Source organism: Euprymna scolopes, chromosome 30, assembly GCF_053919585.1.
Source record: "Euprymna scolopes isolate OS-2025 chromosome 30, ASM5391958v1, whole genome shotgun sequence".
Taxonomy (NCBI): domain Eukaryota; kingdom Metazoa; phylum Mollusca; class Cephalopoda; order Sepiida; family Sepiolidae; genus Euprymna; species Euprymna scolopes.
The window spans coordinates 85,357,643-85,380,559 of NC_136511.1; the positions used below are offsets into that span (position 1 = coordinate 85,357,643).

Consider the following 22,917-nt stretch of genomic DNA (forward strand, 5'->3'; position numbering starts at 1 on the left):
GATATACTTATTTTACCCGTGAGTCTGATGTTCGTAAGAAGGTTCTTGGTAGTGAAACTATCAGCAAATCGGACATATTTGATTATTTGTATATTACCTGTTAATAGACTATTCCAATCTCAATGAATACCAGAAGACTAAACCGTAAGGTGTCAGTCGATATCTGGTAGACCAACCTCGTTCGTCAGATACAACAAACAACTCACCTATTGTATGCTTTGCAATACATGTTGTTATTTTATTTTTGCATTCTATTTTTCTTTACAACCCTTAACAGGACTATAACAGTAGCGACGTCGAATTTCGACCACACAGAGATCACTCGAATTTAAAATACCCTCAGCATTCAAAAGAACTCACTACAAAAGGCTGAATTAAACCAAGTGTTCAGAAAACACTGATAAGGAGAAAAACAGGAACTCGCAAAAACCAAATAAGTGCATGGACATAAAAGTTTGACTTGCAAACTCGTGGAAAGTAAGAATATTTTCATATTTTTTCTTCTCTTTGCTTGGCACTATCACGACATCTTTGCACACTCATAAATATAAAAGAAAGAGACATACGAATTGTTCATGTTTTTTTCCACGTCATTAAATAAGTGTGTCAGTGAACTTTTGTTTTTGGCTTACTAAAAAAAAATATATACGGTTTTCAGATTTTTTACCTTCAGGCAACATTTTTTTTGTGCTTATGAAAAGACATTTGTTTAAAAGGAATATTGAATATTTCTCATAACATATATTTTTTCTCTTCTATGGGAAAAGATATCCGCTTGGAACTATAGTCAATGTTCAATTGCAAAGTTATTGAAGATAACAAAATACTATTCCCTTTCCCCTAGTTGTTCTAAAAATACTAAAACCTGGTTAATCTGAAGACAGTTTTGCTAATTCCCGTAAATTCAGTATTTTACTCATCATACAAAAATGGACGCCTTACAAAGTACATTGAAACACTTATTAAAACTGCAAATTGAACAACACCACAACATCAACAATTATTTTAACACCAGAAACGCTCAGATGAATGACAACAACAATTATTTGAACACCAGAAGCACTCAGATTAAAGATAACAACAACAGCAGCATACAGAAGAGCTGTTTATACAAGTCAAATAATGCATCCACCGATAATAATACTGCATTTTCACAAGACTCAATATGGAATGCGATTGACAATTTCTGCTATGGACGTGAAGAAGGTAAATCATTTTAAGCTTATTTTCGTCAGTATGAAGATTTTTTTTAGTATCAACTGTAAACAGTTGTTGGACCAGAAAAAAAGGTTTGTTTACTATTACGGAAACTAGAGACGGCCGAGCGTAACAAGTTTGTGGATTTTGTTTTACCACATAAAACATTGGAATTATCTTTCACCAAGACAGTGGAATTTCTTACAGAACTATTTAGCCCGAAAGTCTCTTTATTCCATAAGCGTTGGTCATATCTGAATTTGCAGAGGAATGACGAAGATAATTTCGCAATGTATGCAGCCATGGTAAATAAATATGGCAATGAATTCAATTTTATATGTTTAGTATTTGCGCAAGGAGTGACTTCTGGTCGAGATGAGGAAAGTAGGGGACCTGTCCTAATAAAATTAGAAAATGAAATTATTAAAAAAGATTCAATGGATATCAAAGCTGGAGTCGACACATAGCTAAGAAAAAATTTGAAGAAAGAAAAATCCCGTCTTGGTGTAATCGATGTGGTAATTTGCATTGGGTTAAGGACTGCCCATATTTATCAAGAAAATGTTTAATATGTAAAACAAAAATAGGACACAAAGGTATTCATTACAGAAATAAAATTAAATACAAAACCTGAGTGTGTTTGGCGGAGACTGAAAATAACAAAGAAGGGTTGCGAAAATATGTGACTATAAAAATTCATGTAAAGAAATAAAGATGCAAATCCATTCAAATTCAAACCAGTCAATAGTAAATTTAAATACCTGGAAGAAATTGAATAAACCCACAATGCAAAACAGCAAAGGCCGTTAACGGTATGTAAATTAACTTTGAAGGTGAATTTTTAGCGAATGTCAAATTATTGGGAAGACGAAAAAATTAAAAGTTTATATATTAAGAAATACCACAAACCTATTCAGGTCAGACTGGATGCATGAATTTAATTTATGCCAATATCTACATTCTGAAGAAAAACAGAATTAATGCCAGCAGAAACGGAGACGTTAATCGTGAATTTAAAAAATGAATTTACAGAAGTATTTGCACCGGGCCTGGGAAAATGTACAAAAATGGCTGCAAAATTAAGATTAAAGCGGAATCTACAACCATAATGTGCCATTTGCGTCACTTGAAAAAATCGACCAGGAGCTCAACAGATTAGAAAATGTGGGCATTCTATCACAAATAGAATAAGACTGCCCTCACAGTCTATGTGAAAAAGAAATCAGGAGAAATATTTTGATGGGGTTGAATGTGTCTTTGGAGAACTTCCATTATTCCCTGCTAAGTTCCTAAGAAGTTTTTACAAAACTAAACGGTGGCCAGATTTTCTCGAAAATTGACCTAAGCAACGCATATCTGCAGATTCCAGTTGAAAATGAGAGTGCTAAATTACTCTGCATGAATACCCATCAAGGTCTTTACAGATATGAAAGATTAGCATTTGGGGTCAAGGTCGTGCCTGCATTTTTCAACAGGTTATGGACGTTAGATGGCCTTCACTTTGCCATCGCATATCTGGATGATATTATTATAGCCCACAGTAACAAGGAACAGCACAAAACCATATCTACAACATATTCAGACAGATACAGGATTTGGGATTTAAAATCAAGGAAAACAAATGCAAATTCTTCCTGCAGACAATAACATATTTGGGGTACATAATTGACAAGAATGCCAAATATTCAGACTCATAGAGAGCCGCTGTGATAAGGATTATGCAAACAAAATACTAATACCTAACCCTAACCCAATTTCAAAATTTAATTCCAAACATGCATGAATTGCGAGCATCTTTGAAAAAACTTTTGAAAAAAGAAAATCGTTGGGAATGGACTGCCGAGTGTCAGTCAGAGTTTGAGGAAATTAAAAAGGCGTTAACATCATAGTCAGGTCCGTACCGATTGGTATATATATATATTATTCCTTAATTGGAATTTATTTTGAGATGAGCATTATATGTTAATTTTATTTTTTTTATTTCGGACTATTAGTCTCATCTTTATTAGTTGTTGTTGTTTTTTGTTTTGCTTTTTTGTTTTTTTTTGTGAACCAATAAAAAGATTTTTAAAAAAAAAAAAAAACAACTAATAAAGATGAGACTAATAGTCCGAAATAAAAAAATAAAATTAACAGTGTTAACATCAGTCTTTTTCCTCACACATTTTAACCCAAAACTAGATATCATAGTGGTTAGTGATGCTAGTCAATATGGTATAGATGCATGCCTGCTAAATAAGATGCCAGATGGATCGAAAAAAACAATTATCTATGCACCCAGACAACTGCTCCCAGCTGAAAAACAGAACTCACAGATAGAGAAAGAGGATCTCGACATTATCTATGCAGTCTCAAAATTTCATCGTTACCTGCATGGTAGGCATTTTATGCTGCAAACATATCATAAGACCTTTCTAATCATTTTTGGATCAAAAAAGGACTGCCCACATTTACGGTCAACTGTTTACTAAGATGGGGAACCAGTTTATTGAATCATGATTTTAAACTGGCATTCTTATCATCAAAGAATACTGCACATGTGAATGGGATGTCTAAGCTAATCCTGGCCCAAAAAGAACCCCTCAAGGACTCAGTAATCGCTGTATTGTGGATAACTAGTGAGATAAAGACAATGATTCGCAATACAATCCGGCAATTACCAGTGACTCTTCAAGAAATTAAGACTGAAACGGCAACTGATGAATTTATAAAAAGCACAAAACAGAAATTGGAACAAGAATTTACTTCTGACATATACTCTATTTGTGACAATTTTCTGCTTTAAAGTGAGAAAGTCATCATTCCAAAAGCACTGCAAAAAAGAATACTAAAAAACGTCCACATGGGTTATCCTGGCACCAGCAGAATGAAATGCCTTATGCATAGCTTTGTTTACTGTCCGTCCATGGACCAAGCTATAACTGATATGCTTAAAGCATGTAAAGGTTGTGCTTTGGTTACAAAGACACCACCGATTATTCACAAACTCTGACCCAAATCCGAACAACCGTGATCCAGGATACATATAGACTTTGTGGGACCACTGGATGAATTCTATTACTTGATAGTGGTGGATAGTTTGCCAAATGGCCAGAGGTGCTAAGATGCAGGAAACCCACCACAGCAGTAACCATTAATTTCTTACAAGAGCTTTTCATTCGTTTTGGTGTTGTTGATTGCCTGGTTAGTGATAACGCTACCCAATTCATCTTTTCAGAGTTCCAAGAATTTTGCAGGACATATCAGGTAAAACATTTTACAACCCCACAATATCATCCAAGAAGTAACGGCCAAGAAGAGTGCTTTTTAACCCTAAAAAGAACGTTAAGGAAGGCTTATGGATCACCCACAGAAGAAGCTCTATAGCAGTTTCTTCAAGTATACAGGATTACAACAAACTCTAACATCCTAGCAGGCAAATCACCAGCGGAGGTTATGTTTGGCCATAAAATCACATCAGTATTTGAGAAGTTGCTACAAAGACAAACCATACATAGGAGAACATATGGTATCACTAAAAAAATACAATCTTGGAGTGAAAGTGTACTTCAAGCATTTTAAAAATAATGTTCATTTTGGAAACTGGGAAAAAGTAATACAAAGGATCGGAAATGTAATCTATAAAATCCAGGGACCAAAATCCACACACAAGAAATATGTGAACCAGATACGCAAACGTATGACTGAGGACCAAGAAGAGTTGTCTCAGGAAGAAGTAGAGTCTATTGAAACCGTTTACGACATGTTTGATATTGAGCCCCCCAAATCACACTAGAACCACAACGTTCGAGCAGAAAAAGGAAAATCACTGAGCCATTCATGGTCCACCCAAAGAGGAAAAAATATTGGTACATTATCCGGAGTTATTAACTTTGGAAAGGGGTGTTGTGGCGGAACTAACCTATGTTACCTACTAATAGACTATTCCAATCTCAATAAATACCGGAAGACTAAGCCATAAGGTGTCAGTTGGTATCTCATGAACCAACCTGGGTTGTTCATCGGCTATTGTATGCTTTGCAATACATCTTGTTACTTTACTTTGGCATTCTGTTTTTCTGTGCAACCCTTAACAGGGCTATAACAGACTACAAACTTGTTCAAGCAATATTTTCGATTTTAAATTATGTAAAAATTGATTTCTACAAAAATTATCTGATTGGACTGAATTTTAGATACAAATTTCTGAATTTTGTCTAACAAAGCAAACTTCCAACTTTTGTTATGATTTTGAAAGGACAGGCTTATGCAAGAAATTTTAGATGAAGGGTATCAGTTTATTTTCACATGTACGTTACAAAATGACCCACTTGAAAATAGATTTTCTCAGTAATGACAGATAATGGTAGTAGATTTATGGTGATACTTCCAAAAGTGCTGAGTACTAAGAGTACATTGACCTATTGGTCTCTTTAAAAATATGTATACTTTTGGAAACAAGTTCTCGAGCTTGTTTAAAAGAATGGCAAAATTTTAAACATTTTGGCACTGTATGAATCAGAAATAAACAAGCTCTCTTTCTAACCGGACAGCCAAAAAAGTATGGTAGGCTATGATAGTGATTACACTACAGATAATTGTTCCATATAAGCAAATGGCAGAGTTTATTTGTGCTTGTTTTGCTGTCCTTAAATATGCAGATCAATTTATAATAAAAATCATGAATCCACAAGAGTGTCTACAGAACAAGTTTGGGGAATATACTCTCCAAAGTATAGTTTTACATGTGAAAAACACATTGAAAAAGCACTTAAATTTGCAAACAAAAAATTTCATCAGATGAAGTTCGAAAGAATATTGTGGAATGTTTTAAAAAAAGCAAAGGTCTAAAGAAAATTAATTTTAAAGTGAAAATGTTAAGTTTTTTTTACTTAGGATTTTATATTACTGCATAAAATTTTATTAATATTTGTTTGATTGCCTAAAATATTCTGTTATTTTATTATTAATTTCCTGGAAAAAACACTATGCATGTATTTTCACAGTTTTAATAATTTTTCACATAAAAAAAGACTTAAATTGACAATAAAAGTAATCAACTTGAAAATGTGACATATATGACACATATTCATGAGCGGGCTGTGTTCACATTTAAGCTTTTTCTCATTTCTTTCTTCTTCTTTTTTCATTCTTATTCTTTGTTTATTATAATTCACAACATAGCTGTCTGCAATCTCATACAAATCATTTCAAGAAGTTCAAATTTTATCAAAAAATGAATCTTCGGATTTAAAGAAAAATTTTTAAAATTAAACTGGTGAATATGTAATTTTTGTTCACTGCATAGACAAAAGCATGACAAACCAGAAATACTATTGCAAGTATGATAGACTGGCCAAAAAACAGACAGACAGAGTGACAGACAGAAAGACAAAGCCTCTATGCATGGATGAATGTAAAAAAATATTTCCTTACCTGCAATAGACATTTCCCTTTTGCTGAAATAAAAAATATCAATGTAAGTCTAGCAACAAATAAAAATTTATTTTTGAAAATATTTTGATGATAATATATCAGATAATGTGACTTTCGAATATTGAAAATAATGGAAAAATCTGAGTTTTGTGTGTTGATAAATCATTGCTTTCTGATGGGAGAAAATATTGTTCAATCAATGCATAGCTTGATATTATTTGGACTCTGCTTCGTTGGAAACAATGGTTTAGAATCAGTATTCTGACTTTAAACACAGTTGCAAACATAAATGATACTGAATGCAACAAATAAAATTTGGCAGTTGTCTCGGAAAACATTTTAAAAAAACTCTACAAACTCGTTTTGACCAATCATAAATTGAAGATAGCAGAGGATTCAAAAATATAAGAAGACAGTACATCTGCTATTTTTCATGAACAAGCTGTGTTCAAAGTGAATATCTTATTTGCTCACAGATGATCAAAAATAATGTGTTGATGATTCAGGGAATTGTTTGTAACTGTTTAAACACAACAGAAAGGAGTTTTTTTGTTTTTTTTGTCAATATGTGATCATGGATGAAATGTGGATTCAACACTTCACTATAGAGTCAAACTGAATGAACAACTGAAGGTGTAAACCATTCAAAGCGACCAAATATAAGCATCAGCAAGCAAGGTTTTGGCTTCTATATTTTGGAATATACATAGTATTTTATTCATTGATTACCTTCAGAATGGCAGAACCATCAAGAGCAAATATTATATAACATTAAGCATTATTGGTGTGTTTGAAGCAATAAATCACCAAAAAGCAAGCAAAAAGAAACAGTTATAAATGAAGACAAAAGAAACACCATTTCACCAAGATAATTCACCATATCATAAATCGATAGCAACAATGGCAAAACTACATGAATTGCACTTCGATTTTTTTCTGTACCCATTTCATTCTTCAGATCTGAAACCCCAGCAATTACTGGTTGTTTGCAGTCCTCAAAAGAATGCTCCAGGAATAGATCTTTGACTCCAATGAAGAAATGATATTGGAAACTTAGGCATATTTTGAAGCAAAAGAGAAATCATTCTATAAAAATGCATCGAATTGTTAGAGAAGTGTTGGAATCAATGTATCATCCTAGAAGTAGACTATGTTGATAAATAAACGTTGAACTTTGCCTAAAAGTTGTTATAAAAGTTGTTGGATAAAAGTTGCTATAAAAGTTGTTGGATAGAGCTGGGATTTATTGAGTGATGTCTTGGATTGATAAACTAACTGGCTCTGCCAGTTCGTTTTCATGTCAAAAACTTTGCTGCTTGAAATACTTAATGCATTAATTTAAAATAATAAGAGTGAATATACATGATTCCTGTTCGCTTTAATAATCCTGTATGCAAATTTATTTTTACAAATGAAGAAATAGAAGCTTAATCACATTAACTTCCTTTGTTCTTGATACTTTTGTAACTAAAATCTACGAAGACACAAAAGCTTTATTTACAGACTCAGGATATCTATCTATCTATCTATCTATCTATCTATCTATCTATCTGGCCCTGTTGGTGGGGCATTAGAATACGCCGACTGTCCCCCTGCAGAGGGTAAAAGTCCCTCAATGGGGGTCCTGGATATGACCTTAAACTATATCCAGTGGTGAGGCCCCAACTTGCGGGCTTTGGGGAGTGTGGAGCCACCCTTTAATTACCATTGCTCCCAGGTCCACTCTGAGCCGGAGTGGTAGTACCTGTTAGGGTCCCAACTATGGGTTAAATAGAAACCAACTTGAAAACAACAAAAATCTTCTATTAAAAAAAATTTTCTTCAAAATCACTGGATTCGGCATTAAATAACCCAAAAAGGGTTGATATGCCGTAAAACAAAAACAACCAACCAACTATCTATATATATATATATATATATATATATATATATATATATATATATATATATATATATATATATAGAGAGAGAGAGAGAGAGAGAGAGAGAGAGAGAGAGAGAGAGAGATAACATTCTTTGAACTCCCAAAAAGTCTGTCAGCAGTTATCTCCAGGCAAATATAGTCAATACTGGAACGTCCGGTGGATAGAGACATGAAAGAGAGAAAAAAGATCTTTTCTTGTTGCTTCCGGAGTTCTTTTTTTTTTTTTTTTTTTTTTTTTGGCAACTGTGATTCCGAAAGAAGCTGAAGTAGTTCTTGAAAGGACAGATACAATCTATGTGCTCTGCAAGTTGATTGGCCAGTGTGTAGTCAAACCACCAAGCAGACATATTTATCAACAAGAGAAAATAGCTACTACATCATCCCCAGATTGAAATTCATCATAAAAAATTGTCAATATGAGAAAATGTACCACTTAGAAATGTGTACCAATGTTGTCTGAGGATCAAGGAAGTTTTGGTTAAGGTTTATCTGATATTGTACAAAAAAAAGCTTTAAAGAAAGGTTTACAATGCAATTAGAAGCAAGCTATATATCGCTGTGAATAGCAGTGCCAGGGATAATGGCAAACCAGAAAGACTCCCAACTCAAATTCCACAATAAACGGTGTTAGGTCAAAATTAGTTCCTGATATTAACCTTCATCCATAATACAAGTGATAAAACTATATTTAACTGTTACCAAGTAATAAAGTATGCATAGTATAGCGCCAAAACAAAAACATTTTATTACATTTTTGAAAGAAAATAAAATTATCTATTTGTGTATTTCACCAAAAAAATTAAAACAACATTAACATTTGATTATACTAATCTTTGTAAAAGAAATTTGCATTTTTTTCTGATTTTTTTTTAACCCCTATTTGATTTTTTTTATTATTTCTAAGCAAAACAGGAAATCTTTAATATCGGGAACTAATTTGGACCTAACACCGTTTACTACAGACTTCGAGTTCTGGTTTGCCATAAAAAAAAAGGGAGGGGGCGAAATATTAAAGAAATAAAACTTTTAACTTGTATTAAAGTTAGTACAGCAAATTGCCATCATTGATAGAGTTTATATGAAACAAGATGCAAGGGAAATAACTCTTTATGACTAACATTTTAATGAAAAAACTTTTTCTATTTTTTGAGGAAATTTTAATTGGTTAACCAATTATTGCCAAATACACATTTTTGCAAAGATAAAATGTCTTAAAATTTGAATAAATCTAAAAAAGAAAAAAAAATAGTGTTTCGACTTATGCCATTTAAATTACCCCACATTCAATCTTGAAAATGAAAATTCAAAACAATGGTATTTTAAAATCTTAATAGGGATAGAGATATGGCAATTTGTCTTCACTGAAAGAGTTCAAGTGTTCATTTGTTTTGTTTGTTTATTTTTTTGTGGAAGGGGATATACTTTTTGTTCTATTTATTTTTTATATTTAGGCATCACTCATATTTTAAATTTTAATAAAAAAAAATAAACATTTTTAAATTAAAAATATACACATACACACATACCTCCTTGCCAGTAGGTTAGGCACAAGGTAGGGGTGCTTTTAAGAAGTACTTGGATAAACGCTCTATAGCCTACAAAAAAATTCCTGAACATCCCATTGGTATTCCCTAGTTAGGGCACCTCGGGCGATTAGCAATAAACTATGTCACTGTCAGCATTTACAGAAAACGTGGCATTTTTTTTTTTTTTTTTTCAATATAATAATCAATATCATTTTTTATTTATTTATTTGCGGACTGTTATCCTGATCTTCATAGGGGTTGCCTCACGACGTTTCGACCAACTATTCCTCTGGTATTCTTCAGGTGGTTAACTGTGATGGGATAGGAATACTGAGTCTCTTAACTGTATCCTCAGTAATTACTGCATTCCATAGTTGTTGTTGTCTCACCACCACCTGACGAAGGCCCGACGAATAGCTGGTCAAAACATTGTAAAACAACAGCAACTATGAGGATAACAGTCCACAAATAAATAAAAAATAAATAAATATACAGATTGCTCATCTCAAAGGATTCCAATAATAAAATAATATACAATATAATTTTTTCTTTTTCTATATAATAATCTCTATAAAGTAAATCATTACAGAGAAGAAGCGTGTTTCTTAAGATCTCCAAAACAAAGTGTGTTTGGAAGTCCACACTTGGGGAGTCAGCATTTTAGGGAATCAGTTTATGGATGGTTTGTTTAGAGGTTTTGATTTGGGCAAAATGTTTTTGAGATGAGCTTGTTTTGAAAAAATGTTTTCAGTGAAAAAATATTTTCAGTGAAAAAGGTTTTTAAGTTTATAATTAAACTGTGAAAAAACGTGGGACATGTTATATGATAAACAAACAAAATAATAAGTTCTGTAGGCATACATTCAAAAGAAGATAATTTATATATATTTAAAGTGGAAGACTGCAGCAATAGGAAAAACAGAATCTTCATGAATATTTTAGAGTCCTTGTTAAACAAGGGTGATTCTTTGAGATATCGAAAAAGTCAGAGTCTATAGTTTAAGGGCTGTGTGTTATACAGGTCAGAAAATCGTAATCAAAACTTCTCCAATAGGTATAAATTATATTACATTAAAAGTTGTTAATAAAAGTCAGTGTTCACTCTTTTTCATATTAGAAAGAAAGTTCAGTGAGTAAGGTTAGAAATATTTCAATGAATAAGTTGGTTTTAAATGAACAAATAACAATCAAGGGATTCAAACAATTTTTCTGTGTGTGTGTGTGTGTGTGTGTGTGTGTGTGTGTGAGAGAGAGAGAGAGAGAGAGAGAGAGAGCTTATGAAGATGCGAATACACTTCTATATAATAATAGTAAACTAAAACGTCGCATGGAAGGAAAAAACGAAACACTATAACAGAAGAAACTTTGACAGTGTACAAATAAGGAAAATGTAAAGTTAAAAGTTTTGTTTGAGCTGTCGAAGGCTAGTAGGCAGTTATCTTTACGCAAAGAGCGTCTAATAGACAGGGACAGGAGAGAGAGAGAAAGGATATCTTTCCTTGTTTCCAAAGGTCTCTTTGCTGACCGATTGTTGTAATTCTAAAATGGGCTGAAGAGATTTCTCAGGGAGAAATGAAATCAATGTGCTTTGCAAATCGCCCAGCAGAAACATTTATTTGTGAGAGAAAACAAGTCTTTAATAGTTTACTAAGTATATTGAAGAGATAATCTGCCGAAGAGGTTACCATACCTTGTTGAGTATTTTTATTGCGATGGTGACAAAGCAAACAAGTTCAATATGCAGATTTGTGCAGATATAATTGTTGTTTTATAGTTCTGAATTTTTTAGATGAGGATTGGTTATTTGTATTATTTGGAACCTTTTGACTACTGTTCTCAACTTGAGTGTTATTTTCACAACGTTTCGGTCGATGTAACCTCCGACCTTCTTCAGGCGTATCTTATCAAACTCTGAAATTCTTTTGTCGAATGGTCCTGTGGTACAGTGGATAAAGTACTTGGCTAAATTCAGTTGTAAAGCTACACGTTTTTGAAGGTTGAAAATTCAATCCTCAGTGTGGTAAACACTCAAAACACAATAGCTGATAGAACGAGAGCATGCTACCCCCACGGATAAAATAAAAGTTCTCTTAGAAATTCTGTGCAGATTTTCAAGTTTGACAGAAAGATTCCTGAGTTCGACAGTAGTCTGAAGAATCCAAATAATATGAATAAATTTGTTTTCTGATTTTTGACGATTTTTTTTTTTCTGTTTTAATTTTGAAACTATTAATTTGTTTTCATGAGTTTTGCAGATTATTTAGTTTGCTATATTCCCATAATTTTAAAACTGATTGAATGTGATTTTCTGAAGAGATGAGAAAATTTTTGGTTGCATCTTGACTTTTGAGTCATTTATGAAAATTGTTAAAATTATTTTTCTTGAACCTTTATCTAAAATTCATGTTCTTTTGAGGCTTTTCATTTTGAAACTGGATTTAAATTATTATTATAAATCTTAGAACACACACACACACACACACACACACACACACACACAGTTTAGATGAAAAGCAAAGAAAAATGGATTACCGTCTGTTATTTTATATTTGCTTTTGACAAAAGAAACTTGTCAAGTTTTTCAATAAGTGGGTTTTCTTGTTTGTTGCAACTGTCACTTTCTCAATGCTGTCCTTTGCTGTTGTTATCATATGTCATGTCTGGGAACTCGGACCACATAAAACGGGTGTTTCCTCCCCTACCTCTTCCTACTACATAACATCACGTGTTTTCAGATAAAAAAAATTGAGAATGCTTATGTGTTGGCTGCGATTACAAAATCAGTTGGTATTTCAATTTTGACATTTAGTAAAAAAAAAAAAAAAAATACTTAAAATCTAGATTTGAATAAAATAAAAATAAACTTAATAAAAAAGATGCATAAAACAGCACACGTTGTTCTTTTATATGACAAGGATGCCTATTTTTGTTAGTTTTAAAAGACAGCACAAAAAAAAACATAATACTTTACTTTTGCTTGTAAACTTTAATTCAAACCAGAAATAACTTTCTATTTCGTACTTTAAAGGCTCCAAAAATTACTTTCTATTTTCGAAGGTTCGCGATAGTAAACATATGTTAGCCATTTTTTAATCAATTAATTTTTTATGGAAATCGCTCCAGACAAGGTGCCAGGCCACTTGATGTAAGAAGCTAAAAAGAACGGAAGATGATTATCACAAAGACAGTCTATAAATCTTGAAAAGACCAAGGCTATAGGTAGGAAGAAAACAGTCAGCAGGAAAAAAGTTCCACAAGTCTGCAGTTTGGGGAAAGACTTTACTGGAATAGAAAGCTGTATTACAATAAGTTATCAAAACAGTGAATTGGTGAATACCACTAGATCAACAAGTCAAACAAGCTGGAACAAAAGAAGCAGGGAATAGATCAGACAATTCTGAAGAATGCATGCCACAATAGTATTTGTAGAAAGAAGAAAAAAATGGAGTCTGTCAGATATGTCTCTGCACCCCACCAAACACTTTCAAATGGGACACAGATTCACGAACCCAACTATAACAATAGCACTTCATACATGGTCTGATGGTAGATTTGTAGAGAAAGAGAATAGCCTCAAGTATGAGAAAGTGTTTAGGGCGATAGAAAGAACAGACTTAATGAGAAACAAAAAGAGGACTTGATTTAGCATATGAACTCAAAGAAAGATTTGATCGGCCCTTTCTGGGCATTTTGAGAGACCTGCAATAAAGTGATACACATTTAAAATTACTAGAAAATAGAAAAATTAGTATAATTTTCAAAATATTTGTTCAAATTCCACAAAAAGCGGGGAAATAAGAACACCTTGTTATACTCTTCCAGTGTACCAAATTTCACTTCTCTGCATTTCATAGCAATTTCAAGATAAAAAAAAATATTGACCTGTACAGAGTTTATTCGTGAGAATCTCAGGAAGAAAAGGGGCATGCGCATGATTGAAGGACAATAAATGAGTCTTAACAGGATTAAATGAAACAAGCTATTTCTTACCCCAAAGCATAACTGAACTCAGATCAACTTCTAGATTAGCTACATATTTCAACTGATCGATGAAGATGCGTGAAAAACAACAGCAGAAAGAGTGCTATCATCAGTGTAGGCATTAATTTTCTGAATAATGATAGATTACAAAATGGCTTATTATTTTTGCTTTCCTATTTTTTTCTGAAATAATTTTCTATTCCCTATTGTAAGAGACTAATTGAGGTCACAGGTCAACAAATGGAACTCAGCCACACATATGTCCTCGACAGTTAACAGTTGATGAGTCAATATTTGACATGACTTGTCACAAAACGACTTGCCAATTTAAACTCATTGCTCTCATAATTCAACTCCACATAAATACACCTAAATGGTGCTGCAAAAAGTATGAGAGAATGGAAAGACCAAGGAAGGATAGCACCATCCAGACCTCTACTAGAAGTGAATGGAAAGTACTGAAATATTATTAAGCTTATTGCTACTTAGACACCCGCAGAAGATGTATCATGAATATCAACTGATGAAAAGAAAGAGAGTGGAGTTTCTTTTCTGCAACAGTAAAGTAGTAGTTTTAGCACTGGATGAAAACGTTTATGCGTCTTCCTGACTGTATATATTTTCTGCTCCAAGTTTGTGGTAGTAGTGTTTGTGACGCAAATACAGTATTTTCCCTTTCATGATAGCTAAGGGGGTTCTATGGAAATTTCTGTTATATTTCTAAGATCTTTTCATGCGTTTCTGGTTGGTCTAAAAATATAAAAAGTAAATATATAAAAGGAACTCTGTGTGTGTGTGTGCGCGTGTGTGTGTGTGTGTGTGTGTGTGTGTGTGTGTGCGTGTGTGTGTGTAAGAGAGAGAGAGAGAGAGAGAGAATTCCTTATGGATTCCAAAACAGCTGGGCCGATCGTTTTGAAATTTCACACAAGTATATTTTATGTGCTTGTGAGTGTTCTTAGATAGGGTTTGTATTGGAATGCCTTTGATAAGTATTGAAAATCGATAATTGAAAAAATCTGATCAATGAAGGAACAAAGTTAACACTTTGTACAGCTTAACATTAAAAGTGTACTTGAGAAGATTTATCACCACACAAGCAGAAGGGCCCGCCATATAAAATCAACAGTAGGTTCCTTTATAAAAAAATGTTTCTGTTTAGAGCATAATTCTTGACTTGACTTTTGCATTCAGGCCATTATATAAAAATAATTGTATAAAATAAACAGTAGATTCTCTACAGTGTAATGTAGACTACAATGTATTGTGGACTGAGTCACTGTAGGAAGACATGTGAAGTTTCCTCCCAGTGCACTGTGGTGGGTCCCCAACTAGAACAGACAATCGATTTGATTAAAAAATGGCTAATTTCACTGATTTCGTTGACAATAAAAGTATGGGATGGTGGAATATTTGTTGATCCTCATTCAGTCCCAGGCAACGTTGGGTCTCTCTGCTAGTACTAAGTAAATACAGGTGGGACCCAAATAAAAATGGCCCCCATGGAATCGTTAATAAAATGAACCATTCTTTCTGTGATCCAACAATACTTGGTACAAATTAAAGTTTAATCTATGCCTTACTTGTCCACCAAATTTTCAGTTTTAAATAATAAGGACGCTTGAATATGTTTAAAATTGCCAATAACTTCAACATATGCACCTCTTCTTTCGCTGCCATAGTTTGTGAAGGGAATTATAAAAATAAATTGTTAACTATTCTGTACTTTCACCCAACAATTTTGTGGTTAAAGTCGTCTTGATGTGGTCCAAATTCATAACCCTTCATTTCTTACATTTTCGAAAACAGTCTTTTTATCCAAACCGGTACCATCTCATTTGCATATGAGAAAACAACTTCATAAAACCCATCAGCATATAATTAGACGCAACTGCCATTTTTTTTCTTTTCTATCCCTGTTCAGACCTTACACACTAAATAAAATCAAAGGTTTGTAACAATTTATAACTATTATTATTTGCTTCGAACAGCAACCAGGAATTTCATCACAGTTTGGGCTGTGATGATCTTTTCAGTTTAGGAATAATCTGGAAATTGTTTTAATCGACATTACCGTTGAGATAACTCTTCAGATAAAATTCCAGGAGGTTAAGTTCAGTGAGTGTGAAGCCAATTCAGAAGAACACTTTCTACTTATGAGACAATCAGCAAAGTGTGTCTGTACATGATTGAATTGCAATAAATCAAAAACTGTTGGACATTCAGGACTGAAACTTAGTGGACAAGTCAGATAAAGACTAAAGTTTATTTATACCAAATATGGTTGGATTGCAGAGATAATTGTGAATTTTATTAACGATTTTGTCAGTGATGTTTTTTTTTTTTTGGTGGGGGATCATCTTGTATTTCAGTTTGGAGCTAGCTTTTTCACGTGAAACAGACTCAATTTTTGCTAAAATAATATGTTGATTTCATCATAAATATATGAGTTAAATAGAATCCATTATTAGCAGATTCTTTATTTACAAAATAAATGTCTACAAAACAAATTGATCTATATATATATATATATATATATATATTTGAAGATATATATATATATATATATATATATATATATATATATATATATATATATATATATATATATATATATATATTTGAAGATATTAAAAACTTGAAACATAACAACTGTTACCAAATGACTAGTTCAACAAAAAGGGAATGGACCTACCGTAATCAGTGACAACTCAAAGGTTCTCTTTTCACCAAAATATAGGGAAGGGCACCATTCTTTTTTCTGAATTTTACCCTAGTCTGAATGAAGGAATAAAAAAAAGAAAAACAGAGAAAAAGATAATCTCTGTTGATGGAAACTCGACACTGGAACTTTTTTACATGGCATACTTTTCTCTGATGACACCATATTCAATGCAACAATGTGTTTGCCATGAGATCTTTATCATTCAGTAAATGTTTTCATATTCGCCACTGGACCATAACGGTGCAGAGGACTTTTCTCCAACAATACTGTTTTCAATACTGAGATTTATTTGTTTAATGATCTTAGCCCTTTGAGTGCTAAAACGCCTGCTGTCAATTCCTGTTGAACTGTCTTTTGTGATAAGCAAAGAATACATGGTTGATACATATAAATACTTTTATTCCAGTATATACTTGTTCTTTCTCTCACATCTAGGTTTTACAGACAGGCTTTTTTATGGTGACGATAAGTCAAGACTATTTTCGCTACTCTAACCAGGTTTTGGATCATCACGTGCAGCACATGCAACCACTTTAACTATTAGGTTAAATAACCTGAAAAAGGTTAATATGTCATTAAACAATGCAATCAACAAATAAATGAAGGCAAAAATGTCAAATTTATTTAAAAGATTTATTCAAAATTCTTCACTTTTTTGACAGCTATTTTTTTATATTCAATTTTGTTTGATTTATTAATCTGTGAATGGAATTTTCTTGCATGGTTGGATGGTTTTGTGTTCTTCTTCAAAACGATCGATTTCCTTTTCATCTTCCATTAAAGAAGACGTCAATTGCTGCAATAAGACATTCATACTCTGAAAGTTAAAAAAAAACATTTCTCCATCTTATTGTCTGTAATATCATTTTTAATCAAGTAATTAATGTATTGATTTTCTTTATTTTGTCGAAACGATTTTAATTTTAACTAGTGTGATCTGCATCCTGGTGTTGCCTAGGAAAATTGAGTAAAGTAAGAATCTTTTGATCCCATCCCTAAACCACATATTAAAATTTGCATTTGAATTATTTACTTTCTATAAGTAACAAATATCATCATCATCATCATCATAATAAATTTTACTTTTTCATTAACGTAGTAGTAGTAGTAGTAGTAGTAGTAGTAGTAGTAAACATGCACTAGTTGGCTATATGTTAAATAGGTTGCATAGTTGAAATGCATGTGAATAATGCAAGTGAGAGATGTTTAACTAGAAAAAGAGAAGTTATCCAAGATATTGGAAATATCTCTGGCTTTGGATTTGGCCACCGCGAATTTGATCTGTGCACTTGAGAAAATAATGTTCCTTCAGATACGACGTTACCTGCTGTGGTTATGACTCACTTGAGTTTTGTCAAAAATAATGACCCACAAAATACGGGACTACTAGACATTAGTTCTTTATATTCATAGATAAGACTGGACATTATCTCAAATGATCTTTCTGGAGTGGCACAATAATATCTATATATATTTTAGTAAAGAGGATGAGGGGGTAGTTAACCTTATGGGTGTCTCACAGTCAGTTGGGTTTGGGTATCTCGCTTAGAGAGAGATGGGCTCTTGGGCTCTGAGCTATTAGACTTGTGTATTGATTTGGTTGGGCAAAGAATTCTCATTTACACCCTGTTATTCAGTAGAGGAAAACAAGTATACATATATAAAACATTATAATCCCCCCCACACGCACACACACTGTAAAAAACCTTTGTTACTTGTTTTAAACTCTAGTTGTGATTTTATTTGTAGAGAGAATTTTTTTGCTACAGCATTGACTGAGATAACATTGATACTGCAACTGGTGTCAGAACTAAGTAACGATTTTGGACTAAAATAATGAGCAGATGATCACGTTCATACTACTAGTAGTAATAGTAGTGTAGGCGAGCAAACATATCAACTTTTATTTCAATGCTTCAAAAGAAAGAAACTTTTAAAAACCTGTAAGTAATTCTAGTGTATTTGATATGTAGTTTTCTTTATTTGCCGAACTCCAGGAATTAAAATCAAGGAGGAAAATCTCACTTTACTTCATATGTAAGAATATGACATTGTATCAAAAGTTTTACAATTCAGGAAGCACAATTTGGCAGCTTTAAATTGTATTTTTCTTATTTTTTCATTTATTTATTTACTAATAAACTATCAAGTTATCAATACCACAAACCACTCGAAGATGCCAGTTAATGAAATTGATATATTGTCAGTTAAATGATTACTATTATGAAAGGACTGTAAAAATGGACTTAATAAAATTTGACGATTTATGACAGGAATTTTAGTAACTAGTGACCACTTATCAAGATTAAAAATACTCAAAGTTAATAAAATGGATAAATTTTCAGTTGAATGTTGACGAATATTATGAAAGGATTGATAATAATAAACGTGATAAATAAAATTTGGTGACTTACGACGATTTATGACAAATATAAGGGTTGTCCCATAAGTAAAGCCTCCTATCTTTTAACTTAAAAAGTTGAAGAGCTACGAAGACGAAAATTGTACCATTAAAATGAGCAACCTTTTGTGAACCAGTATTTATTTTTCTACATAGTCACAACTACTCTCAATTCACTTTTGCCAAGGATTCAATGATGCATCTCTGCTTCTGACATGCGTCCATGACAGAGGTTGCTTTCTTAGAGCATCACACTGTTAATATCTGCAAAAAGAGATGAAACTTTAAGGTCATGAATGCATAAATTCATAACAATGCGAATTGCAATCGCCTCTGATCCATTTGGGCGGAATAAAAATAGGAGGCATTACTTTTGGCATTACTTGTATTAACATTGGATTTGAAGATGACCAGGTTGCATCTATGTGGGAAGACATTGATTTAAACTGGATTTGAAGATGACCAGGTTGCATCTATGTGGGAAGACATTGATTTAAATTGGATTTGAAGATGACCAGGTTGCATCTATGTGGGAAGACATTGATTTAAACTGGATTTGAAGATGACCAGGTTGCATCTATGTGGGAAGACATTGATTTAAACTGGATTTGAAGATGACCAGGTTGCATCTATGTGGGAAGACATTGATTTAAACTGGATTTGAAGATGACCAGGTTGCATCTATGTGGGAAGACATTGATTTAAACTGGATTTGAAGATGACCAGGTTGCATCTATGTGGGAAGACATTGATTTAAACTGGATTTGAAGATGACCAGGTTGCATCTATGTGGGAAGACATTGATTTAAACTGGATTTGAAGATGACCAGGTTGCATCTATGTGGGAAGACATTGATTTAAACTGGATTTGAAGCAATATTGCAACAATATGTTCATGAATATGGCGTGAAGTTCAAGACTGTGTGATGCTGAGTTTGACTGATATTCTCCAAGTACTATTCGCTTAAATGTTCATTATTATTAAATGAAATTTGTAAAAACATTGACAGAACTTATGAATTAAATGTTTGGTACTTGTTTAGTTTAATCAAGACATTAAAAAATTAAAATATTGAAAAAAAAATTATATTATACGTATTCGTTATGGAATTAAGTTCTCATAAAAAAAATTCACTTGATTTGATCAAGTAGTTTTTTTTTTGTTTTTTTTTTTTACAAAGGAAAATCAAATTTTAATGAGATCGATGGTATCCTGCCTATTTGGCAAACGAGGAAGGGGGGGTCATCATCACCACTTAAAGTTTGTCAAAATTTGACAAGATTATTTTGAAACATGGGCAGAAAAAAATACCTAGTTCATTTTTTTTTTTTCACTTATTTTACAGAGTTTCTCTGTCCTTTCTTAATCCCTTTTCCGTTTAAAGTCACCCCCTCCTCATCCGCAAAATAAGCAAGATGGCGGAATGATAAATCCTATTAAAATTTGATTTTCCTCTGTAAAAAAAGTACTTGATCAAATTAAGTAAAAAAATTTTAATGAGAACTTAATTCCATAACGGGTACATACAATATTTTTTTTTCAATATTTTCATGTACCAATTTTTTTTAATAAACTAAGGGAAGTAACTCTTGTCAACATTTTAAAAGAATAATTTATATACATTTATTTATTTTATAACACAATTTAACAATTATGTTTCAGAATTTTTGAGATGAGGATTGGTAATTTGTATTTAAATTATTCAGACTACTGTTCTCATCTTGAATGTTATTTTCACGTTTCAGCCGATACAACCTAGGACCTTCTTTATCTGCATCTTGTTGAATTCAAGATTCTGTATGGAATTTCGAATGGCACATTAAATTTTTCACAGAATCTAATAACTTCATTAATTTTTTTTTTTTATTATTCCATTTTGGGACACTAGGAGCAATTATCAGTTTGGTCCAAAAAATAAACGAACTATATATTCTAATATAGTTCGTTTATTTTTTGGACCTAACTGATAATTGGTCCTAGTGTCTCAAAATGGAATAAAAAGAAAATTCATTAGTAAATAAAGAAACTAAATTTATTTTTAAATAGATTTTCTTTGTTTCATAAAACAAAAATAAAATGAAATAAATAATATCTCAGTAAAGAATTCTTAAATAAACCAATTTTCGTTTATTTGTTAAAGTCATTTGCTATTATACAGATGTCTTTAAGAAATACAGTATCAGCAAGTAGAGTTTTTTAAGAAAACAATACTATGCTAACAGTTTTTTTAATTACTAGAGCTCACATTACAAATGCTATTTTTTAAACTTTTCTTTTTCTGATTATATTTTGTATTATTTAGATTATTCAGACTACTGTCCTCATCTTGAAAGTTATTTTCACGTTTTGACCAATGTGACTTCTGACCTTTTTCAAATGCCTCTTGTTGAAGTCGGGAATCTTTCTGTCGAACTTGAGAATCTGCATAGAATTTCAAATAGAACCCTTTATTTAATCCATCAGAATGGCATACTCTCGTTCCGTCAGCCATGGCCAAATAAAAGTCTTAAGTACTTCGCAACTGTGTTCTGAGTAATTTGCAGACCCATGATGTAACAGATAAAGTAGTAGGTAAAATTCTGTTGTAAGTGACACTACTTTTAGAGGTTGAAGGTTCAATCCTCAGCGCTGGCGATATTCAGGATAATACAAATTTACAATCCTCTTCTCAAAAATTCAGAAAAATGATTATATTTTAAATTATTCCAACATATATCTCCCCACGGCCAATGATACCAGATGAATAGTGTAACATTTTCACAAAAATATTGTTCACACATATCTTTTCACAAACACGTGTACATGTGTACATGAGCAATTAAATAAACTCTCTTTTATATATATGTGCATGGTTGCTAGTCTATATTCTACAAGTGTCACTTTTCCATATGTGATCATTGATCCCCTCGTGATTGTTGATCTTCTGTTTAAGATGAATCTACTTATACATGGAAACATAACAGAGACTTGCTAGAGTTTCAACGATCTTATTCAAAGAGTTTGCTTTTAAGGGGAGAAACCATGTAATTTATTTCTTACTTAATTTTCTTACTTAGCCTTAAAAATAATTGACATACAGGCAGAGTCTCAAGGCAATATTCACTTAGATTCTTTCTACATTTTCAGAACACATGTCGTCTGAGTTCTTCCGGAGTTCAACTATCTAGAAACTCTGTTCTGTATCTCAAAACGTGACATAATCCCTTTCATATCATTACACATTACGTGTTTCTATTGTGCTTTGTCTAAGGAGTTAACCTTTGAACTATATGTAATCATGCTAGCTGCAGCTGGGTATAGTTCTGTTTGCCGCTAGGTTATCCTGACATGTACTTATGTAAACTTTGCCAAAATTCATACTAGTTAACTTAATATCTAATTACTTGCATAAGGTCCCAATATATAACAATAGTATGAGTTTATACTCACAATATCAGTAACAATCCGTTGATGTAATCGATTGAGTGGAACGCATTCGTGAATAAATGACTTTGCTTCATGAAATTTGTGCAGTTGACTGAGTAAAGCATCAAACATGAAATCTGGTGAAAAAAAAACAAATGTGTTTCTTTGATACTTTGTTTTTAAATCTATGAAAATTTAAATGATGCACACTTCTATTGAAAAAAACAAAAGCAACTCGATTACATAGGCATCACCACTTATCAAGGTCAAGAGGCCATTCGAGGATGAGAGTTAAAGAGTGTACAGTAGAAATTGGGCAATATAGTAACCATTAGTAATGGAGAT

At 32.4% G+C, this 22,917-nt stretch overlaps 2 protein-coding genes across 6 annotated transcripts in view; both read right to left on the bottom strand.

Annotated features, from left to right (window-relative positions):
- The window catches only part of LOC145254870 (L-proline trans-4-hydroxylase-like), a 114,678-nt gene extending 101,952 nt beyond the window's left edge, over positions 1-12,726 (bottom strand). Inside the window, exons 1-2 of the mRNA XM_080113743.1 lie at positions 12,595-12,726; positions 6,613-6,635 (exon numbers count right to left, since the gene is read on the bottom strand). Of these exons, the coding sequence (XP_079969869.1) occupies positions 6,613-6,625 (13 nt within the window). The 5' untranslated portion in view covers positions 6,626-6,635; positions 12,595-12,726. The remainder of the gene's footprint in view (positions 1-6,612; positions 6,636-12,594) is intronic.
- Positions 12,727-17,384: 4,658 nt separating this feature from the next.
- The window catches only part of LOC145254871 (uncharacterized), a 67,774-nt gene continuing 62,241 nt past the window's right edge, over positions 17,385-22,917 (bottom strand). For 3 of the 5 annotated variants that reach the window (XM_080113746.1, XM_080113747.1, XM_080113744.1), the window contains exons 6-7: positions 22,597-22,709; positions 17,385-17,582 (exon numbers count right to left, since the gene is read on the bottom strand). In XM_080113746.1, coding sequence (XP_079969872.1) covers positions 17,460-17,582; positions 22,597-22,709 — 236 coding nt within the window. In that variant the 3' untranslated portion in view covers positions 17,385-17,459. The remainder of the gene's footprint in view (positions 17,583-22,596; positions 22,710-22,917) is intronic. The other 2 variants (XM_080113748.1, XM_080113745.1) reach the window with 1 other exon arrangement.